This window comes from Monodon monoceros, unplaced genomic scaffold (genome assembly GCF_005190385.1).
Source record: "Monodon monoceros isolate NGI ecotype Baffin Bay Population unplaced genomic scaffold, NGI_Narwhal_1 Super_Scaffold_7, whole genome shotgun sequence".
Taxonomy (NCBI): Eukaryota; Metazoa; Chordata; class Mammalia; order Artiodactyla; family Monodontidae; genus Monodon; species Monodon monoceros.
The window spans coordinates 56534242-56548412 of record NW_021703784.1 but is presented as its reverse complement, the minus strand read 5'-3'; the positions used below and the strand labels follow the sequence as shown (position 1 = coordinate 56548412).

The window sequence follows — 14171 nt, the reverse complement described above, 5'->3', positions numbered from 1 at the left end:
TTTTTTTTTTTTTTTTTTTTTTTTTTTTTTCAGTACGCGGGCCTCTCACTGCTGTTGCCTCTCCCGTTGCGGAGCACAGGCTCCGGACACACAGGTTCAGCAGCCACGGCTCACGGGGCCAGCCGCTCCGCAGCATGTGGGATCTTCCCAGATCGGGGCACGAACCCGTGTCCCCTGCATCAGCAGGCGGACTCCCAACCACTGCGCCACCAGGGAAGCCCTATGCAGGCCATATTATATGGGTAGATTCTTCTCATTTTACCTAGAGAGGTTAAAATGAACGCTTTAAGAGCTCATAATGTATAAGGTGGCGGAGCAAAGACCACAGTTCAGTATCCCTAACTCCTGCCCCATAACCTTTCCCCCATTTCACATTAACTACAGAAGTTTCACAGGCCAAAGGAAAGAAACATTCCATATTAAACAACTTGATAAACAAACATAAAAGGTTTGTAAATTAGTAACTTCAATAGCCATCTAGTTTTGTCCTATTTACTTAATGTCAATATGTAGTGCTTCTGTCACCTGCTTAAAGGAGAAAGACCTGTTTACTCAGATTCCTAATGACTGGACAGATTCAATATTTTATGGTTGCCTGTATGAAGGACATTATGCTAGACACCAAGGACAGAGATTTAAAAGATCTAAGAATGGATTTTATGCAGCCTTAAGTACTACAGATCAAAATATCTTTAGTCCAGAGGTGGCCTAAAATCTGTCTAAATTCATGAGTCATCACATTCTCTATTTCCCTATTATAATCAACTTAACTCACCTTGATTATGTAGATAATTTAAAGTACACATGCACAGATTTCTGAAAGGGATATTCTTCAGTTTTAAGAGGATGGTTAAAGACAGATAAAGGGTTAATTAGCCACATGAAACTACTGAAATTAAAGTGAAATAAAATTTTGAAATCAGTTCTCAGTCACTGTAGCCACCACCATATTAAACAGCACAAATATGGGACAGTTCCTCCATCACAGAAAGCTCAATTTGATAGCAAAGATTTAGACATCCTAAAATGTTAAGTCTCAAACCATGTAATGCAAAGTATCCCAAAAATAAAGGCCTCTGTGGGCAACTATATCCATGAATGTCAAGAATATACCAATAAGAAAGTTCTCATCTTTTAGCAATCATACAAAAATATTTGCGATGATAGGATATACGGGATTTTCTTCAACTCACTCTGGTATGTGGGGGCGGGGAGGATAATTGTTGAAGCTGAGTACGAGTTTATGGGGGTTCATGACACTATTCTCTGTACCTTTTTATATGTTTAAATTTTCCCATAATAAAGGGATTAAATAATACTTTAAGAACCCAAAAACATATTTGGTTAAATCACAAACTCACTCTTCAAATATGCCATTTACAACGACTGACTTCTTGACTCTCCAAAACTCTACTGAGACCACTTTTTAAAAATTAGCAATTAGTTCTTCATAAATCCAACAGCCTTTTCCGAGTTATCATTTTCCTCATCTTGAGCCACTGACTCTTCAGATTCATACCAGATACTTGGCATATCAAACCTTTCTCCTACGTTAGGTTTTTTGTCTTATTCTGTTTTTCTTTTAATTATCCTCTTTTATGTGTATTTTTGAGGTAGCAAGCTACCTCAAAGCCTTTCTGAAACTAAGTATGGTAAAAATCAGAAATTATTCACTTATTTGAAAATATTTAGTGAGCTCCCGCTATATGCCAAGCACTATGCAATGGTGCTTAGAATACAGCAATGAACAATAAATTCATGAACGCTACCTCTGTGGAACTTACAGAACAAATGGAAAACAGAAATTTTAACAGACAAATAATTACAACTGTATTAAAGGCAGCAAGGAGAAGGACAGTGTTGACAGTCTATAAAGAATGGGAAACTAAACTACTCTGAGGAAGTCAGCAAAGGCTTGAAGAAGTTTCTTGAAGCTAAAGGATAAGCTGGAGTTAATCTGACAAAGGGGAAGAGGGAATATATAACAAGATGGAGATTGGTTAAGACTTATAACTTAAAAAAGGTCAGTATGGGGCTTCCCTGGTGGCGCAGTGGTTGAGAGTCTGCCTGCCAATGCAGGGGACATGGGTTCGTGCCCCTGTCTGGGAAGATCCCACATGCCGCGGAGCGGCTAGGCCCGTGAGCCATGGCCGCTGAGCCTGCGCGGTCCGGAGCCTGTGCTCCGCAACGGGAGAGGCCACAACAGTGAAAGGCCCGCGTACAGCAAAAAAAAAAAAAAAAAGGTCAGTATGGCTGAAACAGAGAGAGATGGTGGGAGATATGCTCAAGAATGGACGGATGGGGAGGAGCCAAAAAATTCAGTGTGAGCAATGTAGATCATTTGGAAAGATCTTATTCTAAGAGTGATTTAAACAAAAGCAAAAAAAAAAACCCAAAAAACTACAAAGGTGGGGATTTTTTTGAGTTTTTACAATTTTTTAAAAATTTTATTGTGATAAACTATACCATAAGATTTACCATTTTAACCATTTTTAAGTGTACTATTCTGTGGCATTAAGCACAGTCAAGATGTTTTTGTTTTTAGTAAGAAGTTACTCTGATTTACATTTTTATAAAGTTCACTCTGATATCAATGTGGAGGATGGATTGGAGGGGAGGTCCAAGAACAGAGGTTGGAAGGTACAAATATAAAGATTTAAATCTACTTTACTGCTCCCTGCTAGACCATAAACAAGAAGAGAACAGAGATTATACCAGATCTGTTAAAAACTACATCTCCCGGGACCTAGCTCTATGCTTGGCACACAGTGGACATCTGTTAAATAGATAAATGACCTGTAAGAGTCTATGATTCTTAGAACAGGAAACTTAAAATGCAAAGATGTGTGTTCTGTACAGCACGTAACACCTTAATGATGATTTTTTTTAACTTAAAAAAAAAAAAACAAAAACCTGTCTAACAGTAACAGGTAAAGATGAGTTCTAGCAATAAGGTTAGAGATAGGAAGGTAGAATCCAGACTCTGAAAGGGTCTAACTAGGGCAGAAGAGCTTGGACTTCATCTCAAAGAGAAGTCTATGCGGGGTGTCTGGGCAAGGTTTTATGCAATCTCACAATGGCAGGTTGAGATAACAGTAATGCTTATTATCAGTTAACTTAAAAAATCATACAGTATTTGTCCTTTTGTGATTGGCTTATTTCACTTAGCATAACGTCCAAGGTTCATCCATGTTAAAGCATGTGTCAGAATTTTCTTCCTTTTTAAGGCTGAATAAGTTTTCATTGTATGTATACACAGAACCATGTTTTGTCTACCCATTCATCCACGGATGAACACTTGGATTGCTTCTACCTTTTGGCTACTGTGAATAATGCTGCTATAAACATGGATATAAATGAGTTGGTTTTAATTTTATAAAATGTACTTTTAAAAAAGAAGAGGAGGGACTTCCCTGATGGTGCAGTGGTTAAGAATCCGCCTGCCAATGCAGGGGACACGGGTTCGAGCCCTGTTCCAGGAAGATCCCACGTGCCATGGAGCAACTCAGCCCATGCACTACAACTACTGAGCCTGTGCTCTAGAGCCCGCAAGCCACAACTACTGAGCCCGCGTGCCACAACTACTGAAGCCCACGCACCTAGAGCCCGTGCTTTGCAACAAGAGAAGCCCCTGCAATGAGAAGCACGTGCACCACAACGATGAGTAGCTCCTGCTCACTGCAACTAGAGAACGCCCTCACGCAGCAACGGAGACCCAGTGCTGACAAAAATAAATAAAATAAATAAATTTATTTTAAAAAAAGAGAAAAATAAAGAACAGAAACTGAAAACCCTAAGCAATTCTAAATGTCGAAATGTGCTGATTCTCAGAAAATCAGTTAGAAGCTAGAAAGCAAATGCAACGTGGTACCTGACCTAATAGATTCTATAAAGATCAATTTTAAACTGACAATGGGGAAAGCTGAGAAACAATCTGATTTGTGCCAGAGAACCCCCCCAATGTAGGCACCAAGTACATCTAGAAATAAGGATAAAGGTGGTGCTAAAAATGAAAGGAATGGATGAAAATCTGTTTAAAAGGGAGACTGACACCCTCACATCCCCCCCTCTATTCCACACAGCCAGGTTCCTCTCCCACTTCATCAGAAGATTATAGATTATGCTATGAGAAAGGAAAATAGAGGGTTTCTGGAATGGTGAATACAAGATTCAAGCGAAGTCTGAAGTACAAACTGTATTAAAAACAAAGTAGGGCTTCCCTGGTGGCGCAGTGGTTGAGAGTCCGCCTGCCGATGCAGGGGACACAGGTTTATGCCCCGGTCCGGAAGGATCCCACATGCCACAGAGCGCCTGGGCCTGTGAGCCACAGCCACTGAGCCTGTGCTCCGCAGCGGGAGAGGCCACAACGGTGAGAGGCCCGCGTACCGCAAAAAAAAAAAAAAAAAAAAAAAAAAAGTAAATTAAATTCATATACTCTAATGTTATCTTCAAACCCTGTCTCCATTCAGCTCCAAGAAAGCTGGCAACCAATATTATCCTCTCCAGCAGGACACTGGACAACTCTTCTTTAAGAAATGTGACTGGTGGGACTTCCCTGGTGGTGCAGTGGTTAAGAATCCGTCTGCCAATGCAGGGGACATGGGTTCAAGCCCTGGTCTGGGAAGATCCTACATGCCGCAGAGCAACTAAGCCCCTGCGCCACAACTCCTGAGCCTGAGCTCTAGAGCCTGCAAGCTACAACTACTGAAGCCTGAGTGCTACAACTACTGAAGCCCATGCGCCTAGAGCCCGTGCTCTGCAACAAGAGAAGCCACCGCAATGAGAAACCTGCGCAACGCAACGAAGAGTAGCCCCTGCTCCCCACAACTAGAGAAAGCCTACGTGCAGCAATGAAGACCCAAAGCAGCCAAAAATTAAAATTAATTAATTAAAAAAAAAAGAAATGTGACTGGCAAAAAGACTTAAAAGAGCTAACATCAGAGACTTCTTCCCCCAAAAAGAACTCAGCCAGACTGTCCTACAGAGAAGCCCAATAAACCCACAAAAGAGCTTAAAATCAAATTTTTAGTGCTCAACTCTTAAACAAAAGGAGACAGTCAAGAATACTAGTTCTTTGAGGACCACATCAAACAAGAAATAGAGAAACTAGAATAAACATAAGTGAAAAGCAATTTACAAAAAACTGAGTATTGAAAAGAAAGCCATATATCTCTTTAATATCCTCAAAATGACAAGAGATACAGCAGAAATTATCACAATGTTGAAAATCAACTATACTTCAATTAAAAAAAATTTTAACGACAAGAGAAGATACTAGAATCAAAAAGATGTTATAGACAGAAACAATCAGAAAACAAAGAACTCTTTGAAATTAAAACGATAGCAGAAATAAAATGTAATAGGGTAAAAGAAAGTTGAGAAAATGTTTTAAGAATTAAAACAGAAACAAATAAATGAAAAAGGGGCAAGATAAGATACAACTAGAGGATCAATCCAGGAGGTCTAATAAGAATTCCAGAGAGAATTGAAAATGGAGAGGTGAATATCATACTAGTTAAGTCAAGAAAATTTCCTGAAAATAAACAACTTAAGTTTCCAGTTTGAAAATATTTATACCTATTACTCAGCACATAAAATGAAAATAAACACATCATTATGAAAGATAAAAATACCAAGAGTCATAAATGGCAATACTAGACTCTACAAGGTAATATATGTCTTCAAATTTCTGAAGGAAGAATACATCCAACCCAAATTTCTAAACTCCACCAAACTTCAGTGTAAAGGTTGTACAAACACATTTTCAGACATACAAGGTCTCAAAAAACTTCCTCCCATGTTCCCTTTATTAGGAAGCTACTTACTGGTGGATACATTCAACGTAATGAGTAAAACAAAGAAGAAAAAAGTAATCTGAGAAACAAGGGATCCATCCAACACAAGAGAGAAGGAAACCCTCAAAATGAAAGTAAAGGAGATCACACATTGACAGTTGTACATCAATTCTGGAGGGTAACTATTATACAATAGCTACCCTCAAGGTCAGAAGGTTCTGGGAGAGATGTCCCAGGCAAACCTGATGCATTCAAATAACTGAGATCTACACTACTGGTAAAGAGTTTGGGGATAATTAAGAAAAAAGCAAGTCAAATAGTGACACAAAGGAAAACAAAAAAAATATATGGAATATAGTACAATAAATCAGTATACTACACAGCTCAGCTGTGAATACCATTGCCTAATAACAATAATGTGAAGATTAAATACTGATCTAACCAAAATGTATAATATCTATATTTAGAGGATGGGGAAAACAACACTGCTAGGTTAGTACTGCATATCAGAAATGAAGAGAATTTAGAAAGGTTAAATAAACTGTCCAAGATCACACTGTAAACACGGGGTTCAAGATTAGAACCAAAGTATAACTGTCTCTAGAGCTGTCTTTATCAGTATATATTACCTCCCTAAGAAGAAAAAACTTAACTACAATAGTAAGGGAATAGATTTGAGAATTTCAGAACAGGGAAGTTTAATACTAAAAATTACAAAACATGTTCTCCTGGAGATCTCTTAGAATGAAGTAACTTAAGAGTGGTCCAGGGCTTCCCTGGTGGCGCAGCGGTTGAGAGTCCGCCTGCCGATGCAGGCGACACGGGTTCGTGCCCCGGTCCAGGAAGATCCCACATGCCGCAGAGCGGCTGGGCCCGTGAGCCATGGACGCTGAGCCTGCGCGTCCTGGAGCCTGTGCTCCGCAACGGGAGAGGCCACACTACAGTGAGAGGCCTTCGTATCGCAAAAAACAAACAAACAAAAAAGAGTGGTCCAGTTTAACTGTCACAGACAAGAACAGCCTAAGGAGATCTAACAACTAAATCAAATGTAGTATCCTAGATGGGATCCTGGAACAGAAAAAAGACATTAGGAAAAAAACTAAAGAAATCGAAATAAAATATGGACTTTGGTTAATAATAATGTATCAATAATGGTACATTAGTTGTGAAAAATGTACACGAGCTGTTAATTACAGAGGAAACTGGTGTAGAGTATACAGGAATTCCGTATTATCTCTGCAATTTTTCTGTATATCTAAAACTATTCTAAATGAAAAAAATTGTATTTAGAAACAAAACAACAGAATGGGAAAGTGCTCTAAGTACTAATGTGAAAACATCTCTAGGAATTATTGTTAAGTGAAAAAAAGCAAGATGCAGAATAAAATCTGATACCTCGTACGTAAGGAAGAATAAAAATTGTATTCATATTTGCTTGTGTCTGCATAAAGAAATCCCAGAATATACATAATAGTATATATATATAATTACTAATAGAGGAGGGGGTGGGGAACGAGGTCACAGGAACAGGGGTAGCAGTAAGTTTTCTGAAAGTATATCTTTTTACATAATTTTGATTTGTGAACTATGTGATTGTGTTAACTGTTAAAAATAAAGTTAGAGGGAAAAAATAGCAATCCAGTTTAAAGCCCTAAGAGAAATGGATTGGGTGACTTCTTCAAGTCTCCTCCAACTTTGGAATGCTCTAATTCAAGAATTTCAACTAGAAGATCCTTAAACTTTTAGTCAGTCATATTTATAATGTATCAATACCTTCCCTGAAACTCCATGCTCCCCTGTCACTTCTCTGTATCTTTTAACTGTACTTTTCAAAGCAGCTGCACTCATTGCACTATACTGTATTAGGTATTATATGTTTCTTCCATGATGAAATGTGTATTTCTTAAGAGTAGTCTCTATCAAACTGTTGATAATTGACAGAGGAGCAGTTTTCAGTAAACATGTGCCAGGCATTCTTCTAAATGCTTTACATTTATTAACTAATTTAATCTTCACAATAACGCTATATGATAGGTCCTATTATCTTTATTTTATAGATAAGGAAGTTAAAGCATAAAGAAGTTAATAATCTGCCCAAGGTCAGTGAGCAGGGCTAAAATATAAAACCCAGACTCTGTGCTCGTAATCACTAGCTGTACTGATTAGTTTTAAGACTTCAAAACAAGATATGGAGAAAACTCCTTTTGACTGTTCTAAATGCAATATGGCGACTTCCCTGGCGGTCCAGTGGTTAAGAATCCACCTTCCAATGCCGGGGACGTGGGTTCGAACCCCGGTTGGGGAACTAAGATACCAGCGGCAACTAAGCCCATGCACCACAATGAAGAGCCCAAGCACCGCAACTAACCCAACGCAGCCAAAAATAATAAATAAATGTTAAAAAAATAAATAAATGCAATATGAAGCTACAAGATACAAATGGCTTAATATCATCTAGAAACTAGCAGATCTCAAAATGCAGCCCACCAACTCCCAGGATCCCCAGGACCCTTTGGCTGGGCCACTACTCTCCTGAGGGTCAAAACCACTTTCATAATATCAAGATGTTATTTGGCTTTTTCCACTTTTGTTCTCTCATGAGTGTATAGTGGAGTTTCCAGAGTCTATGTGATGTGTGATATTACAAGAGACTGAATGCAGAAGCAGCTGTGAGAAGCAGATGACTTTTAATACATCAGACATTACAGAGATTTGCAAATATGTAAAACAATGCCACTCCCTCACTAAATTATTGTTTGAAAAATAGTTCTCTTTCACTAAAATTATGTCAACATGTAATGGATTTAACACTACTCTTTTTAAATGAATTAAATATTAAACAATTTTCTCAGTTAACTTTTAACACAGTAAATAGTGATATAAACCACATAAACAGCTCTTTAGAAGCCTCAACAATTTGTAAGAGCATCTTGAGAGGCTCTTGAGAAGAAAAAGTTTAAGATCACTGATCTAGCCAATCTAAACTGTTCAGTGTTCCTAGTCTCTGACATTAAGACACTTTTTCCCAACACAGCATGTTATAATTCAAAAGAACTGATGTAAAAAAGGTAATAAAAAGTGAAAAAATAAGTAGTACCAGGCCAGGTATGTGTTTCTTTTTGAAATTACATTTCCTAATTTGTACTCATAACATTTGTTTGTAAGTATTACCTTCTACTCTAAACCATTCCTAAAACTGCCTCTGTATTTCAAGACAATAGCCAAAGGTGGTAACAAAAGAGGTTGCTCAAAGAAACTTCAGGTTCAAGCTGTGTATTTCAACATTTCTTTATTAAACCATGTATACTACTAAAATATAAAGAAACTGTTAAGAATTTACACGAAGATTACCAAGACTGATATCATTAATTCAATATGAAGCTTCATATACTGAAACACTTCATCTTCATTATAGAATACAGAACCTTATTTTTTTTGGCTGTGTCATGCAGCATGCAGGATCTTATTTCCCCAACCAGGGATCGAACCGGTACCCACTGCAGTGGAACCGTGGAGTCATAACCACTGGGCCGCCAGGGAGGTCCCAGAACCTTGTTTTTGAAAAGCTAAATAAAAAAGTCTACCTAACTTGAAATCTGTTCCATGAACATGTCTTTAATAATCATTTGACATACTTTTAGGTGTTATACTAATAGCAAATAATTTAACAACAACTTTAACAAAACTAATTTTGTTCAACTCAAAAAAAAAAGTGTAAAATTCTGGTCAGTTGTTTTTTTGGTTTTTTTTAGTTACACCGTAAAGGTTATATATAAATTATTGGAATCCCTGCTCTCGAGCATCTGGAGTATCCCTATATACAATCAAATAATGTAAGTATAAAATGTTATTGTTGGGAATTCCCTGGCAGTCCAGTGGTTAGTACTCAGTGCTTTCACTGCCGGGGCCCAGGTTCGATCCCTAGTGGGGGAACTAAGATCCCAAAAGCTGCATGTGGGGCCAATAAAAAGAGTTATTGTTAAACTATTAAATGTGCAAGGAAAAAATGTAGACTTCACCGTAACAAAGATGACTACTAGCTTTGGTTACTATTAGATTCAACCATCATTCATTCTGAGTATCCACTACAAGCCTGGCCCTATTCTAGACACTGGGGATACAATGAACAAAAAAATTAATAATTTTTAATCTTCATGGGACCTGCATTCTGCTGTGGGAAACAGACAAAAATAAACACAAGTAAGAATTAGAAATGTGGTCAATGCCATTAAGGAAACAAACAAGGCTTTGCCACAGATTAGTCTTTGGAAGCTGAATTGTAGAATTCTAAAACCTAAAAATAAAAAATTCATTAAGAGTTAAATCAAGATGACATGGACTGGGCTTCCCTGGTGGCACAGTGGTTAAGAATCCGCCTGCCAATGCAAGGCACACGGGTTCAAGCCCTGGTCCGGGAAGATCCCACATGCCAAAGGGCAACAAAGCCCATGCGCCACAACTACTGAGCCTGTGCTCTACAGCCCATGAGCCACAACTACTGAAGCCCGCGTGCCTAGAGCCGGTGCTCCGCATCAAGAGAAGACACTGCAATGAGAAGCCTGCACACCGCAATGAAGAGTAGCCCCTGCTCGCCGCAACTAGAGAAAGCCCGCGCACAGCAACAAAGACCCAACTCAGCCAAAAATAAATAAAAAAAGAAAAAAAGATGACATTGACTCTACAGACCTTTGCTAATGCATAAGAAAACTACAGACACTGCCTGTGAAAACAGAGATCCGTCTTTCCAAAGCTACTGGATGGTATTACTTAGCAATGCAGTAGCCTCAAAAGATAATTAAGCTTACAGTTCCAGAGTTAAAAAGCATGTAAACACAATACTAAAAAAAACTGAGGAGCCTAAGGAGACGGGACAACCAAATGTAGTGTGGTATCCTGAATTGAATGCTGAAACAGAAAAAGATAAAACTTACGGAAATCTGGATAAACTATAGACTTTAGTTAATAATGTATCAATATTATTTCATTAATGGTAACAAATGTACCTTACTAATATGTTAATAATATGGGATATTGGGTGGGGCTATATGGGAAACCTCTGAATGATCTTCTTAATTTTTCTGTAAATCTAAAACTGTTCTAAAAAATCAAGTCTACTTAAAAAAAAATCTAAGATGGCTTCAGGAATTATGGTGGAAGGAAGGGAGTTAGTAAAGACTTGAAGAAACTAAGAAATGAGAAGCCATAAAACTCTGCAATGTGAATTAGAATATAAATACCCAAGAAATTCAAAGGAAACCTGCAGATACTTAAATTATGATTTCTATTCATACTAAAAACTTCCTAGGACAGAGATTAATGGATTTTTCATGCAAACTAAATAGCTCTGCATCACAATGTAAGGCAGGCATTAACATCCCTGAGTGCACAATAAGCACTTTAGATCCTATTTATCAATAATGACTAATAGGCTGTATTTTATGTATGTCACTGTCCTGAAATTGTCATAAAATACCTGGGCAGGGATCAATCTCATAGGTGTTACTAAGTCACTTGAAGAAACAAGTTTATATCTGTATAGCAAAAAAAAGCAAAGAGGAGACTTGGTAAGAGGGCAGGGAGAAAAGATTATGTATGAAAGGAGAAAAACAATTTATCAGGTCTAACTGGAAGCAATTTTGCAACTATTATTAACCTACTTTAACGCCACACAAATTAGTATAAATAGTTCAGAGCAGTAATAAGAGCTCTGAATTTATATCAGTTATCTTCTTTCCAATCAAAAGCAATAAATGTCTTCTATAGCCTAACCTAAAACACCTATCATGTAACTCAATGTCTGATGACTCGGGAGGAACTAATCTCTCAATGTCTCAATTTTAAAGATAGGAAAAGTGTGAAAAAAATAATGGAGGATGATAATCTCTAAACTACAGAGTGTGAAGTTTGCATAATACAGCATAAAATCGGAATTACCACAAGAAGTAATTTTTAGAGACAACCGTCAGAAAATTAGAACCTTATACCCAACACAAAGTACAATGACAGCAGGAGCCTGACCAAGTAAATGAGATAATAATTTCACTCATCAGATACTATGGAATATTAACCATAAAAGAATCATTTAGCCAAAATGGTATTACATATTCGAATCGAATTTAGATAACTGGATGATGAATCTATCCCTTCTCTACTCTGTTACTCCCTATCCCCAAAGGAAACCCTACAAAACAAAGATGTTCGTTATTCTAAAGCCTTCTCTCCCTAAGGAATCCTGAATATATAATCGGAAAATACTCAAGGAGAAATGGAATTAACATTTCTCCAGTAATTCCTGTTTGCACCGCCGTGAGGAGAATCAGACACTGCGCTTCGTGTTGAAGCAGAAAAAGGAGAGGTGAGATGTGAAAAATTCCAAGTAAAACGATCATGACATAGCATCTGGCAGAGATTGGAAAAGCATGAACACAGCCAAAAGAATCGCCAGGGATGAAAGTCAAGAGAAGAAAACGAGGTTTTCCAACAGGCCACAGCCTAACCCAAGGGGCAAAAACCGCTACTGCCGCAGCCACTCCCTCACTCCCCAACCATTCCATCAAGTCGCCTCCAATTCAGATATGTATCCTCTATAACCCAGACCCATTCCCCACCTAGGTGAAAACAATCCAAGAATTTCCTAGGACTCCCCCCCCCCCACTTCCATAAGATCCGCGCTTCTCGGGGCCAAGCCTCTGGGGAAAACAACGCCCAGATCCCACCCTCCCGGCGCAAGGTTGAAGAGGGCCGGTTCCCCGGAGTGGGGCTTCCCAGGTGGGCCTCATCGAGCTGAGCAACTGGGATCAGAGCAAGGAACAAGGGTGGGGCTCAAGGAAGGGAGCTGGCGTCGGTGAGACGACGAAGACCGGAGGAAGAAAGGGATGGACAGGAGGCTGGGGCTGGGCGGGGTGAGGAGTGGGGAGGGCAGATCCACGGGAGAGGGCCGGGAGGCGGGGAAAGGAGAGGGCGGAGTGGGGGGCGGAAGGGTCAGAATCCGATCGACGGATCATGGCGAAGAGGAATGCGTGGCTAACAGGGGTCGGCAAACAGGCTCAAGGCCTAGGGGGTGGAAGGAAGCGCGACCGCGAGGTCCGCAGGGAGCCTCCGCGGACGGAAGGGCCGCACTGGGGGCGGTGCGGGGAAGCCACTGCCAGCTGCCAGAAGTGGGGGAGCCGCGCACTCACCGCTCTGCTCCCCGAGGAACACCAGCTTGAATTTCCTCAGCGGATTCCCGAAGTCTCCGCCCGCGGACATGATGGAGCCGGAGGAGCTGCCGCCGCCTCTGCCCAGAGACCTCCCAGACCGACGCCGCTCCAACCGGTTCACGGGGAGGCTAGAGGAAGGGTCGGCGCCGAGCTCTCTCGGCCCCTGCAGGGCCCGGCAGCGGAGCAAGGCTGGAGAACAAGGCTCCTCTCACAGACAGGCAGCCGTCGCCGCCGCCTCTCCTCGGAGTCGCCTAGCACCGAGCGAGGCCCGCGGCTGGGAAAGGAAGGAGGGCGGTGTCGGAAGCAGCCAGGGGTGTGCTCGGGGGTCCCGAGGCTAGAGCTGTTCCCCTCTCAGCACCGGGCACCGAGACTGAGGCGAGGGTGGCGGAGCCGGAGCCGCAGACGCGTCTGGGACCTCTCACACGCAGCGTTCCAGCTCCACAGCTGCCGCCACCGCAGCCCAACCTGCTGAGTGCGCGAGCCTGTGGCGCGGCGCGGCGCGGGGCGAGCCCGGGCGCGAGCCTGCCGCCCAGCCAGACACGGCGTGCGTGCGTGCGTGCGTGCGCGCGCGCGCGTGCGCGCCACAGCCAGCGCCTTCCTGGTTTAGCCTGCTTTCCCGGCTCCGCCCAGGCAGAGGAGACGTGGGGAGGTTAGGTTTCCCCTCGCGTCGGAAGAAGCCGGGAGATGGTGGGGTGGAGCCTGGGGGAGCTGACGGGGTAGAATAAGGAGCACTTATGTCACTTACGGGCTGAGCCAATTGGAAGAGGTTAAGGGCGGGCAGAGATGTCGAGTGAGGTGGCAGCGCCAGAGCGCGCGCGCTGCCCTCCTGCGGTGGAAAGCGTCTCACCGTGGCGGCCATGCGAAGTGTGACGCGTCGCAACCTGAGGGGAAGGGAGGGCGTTGGGGCGGAGACGGGGCCAGAATGGAGGCGGAATTGACCCCAAGTGTGGGTGAAGTCGGAAAACCCTAAGGTGTACAGAAGGTTCCTCTTTCCTGAGCCCTCAGCTCTGCCTCACAGTCCTCAGATACGCCCTTCACCTCTGCACCCACCTTCTCCATCTTCTTTCTTATAATTCCTCAGACGATACCCTACTAGGTACTGTTGCTCCCAGGAGTTTCGTAACAGAAGCAGGGCCTCCACATTTTTGTAGACAAGAAAGCTGAAGGTCACAGGAAG

At 41.4% G+C, this 14171-nt stretch overlaps 1 protein-coding gene across 3 annotated transcripts in view; it reads right to left on the bottom strand.

Moving 5' to 3' along the window:
* Positions 1 to 13532, bottom strand: part of RAB6A (RAB6A, member RAS oncogene family) — a 76791-nt gene extending 63259 nt beyond the window's left edge. The window contains exon 1 of one of the 3 annotated variants that reach the window (XM_029207447.1): positions 12974 to 13532. In XM_029207447.1, coding sequence (XP_029063280.1) covers positions 12974 to 13043 — 70 coding nt within the window. In that variant the 5' untranslated portion in view covers positions 13044 to 13532. The remainder of the gene's footprint in view (positions 1 to 12973) is intronic. The other 2 variants (XM_029207446.1, XM_029207445.1) reach the window with 2 other exon arrangements.
* Positions 13533 to 14171: the final 639 nt, after the last annotated feature.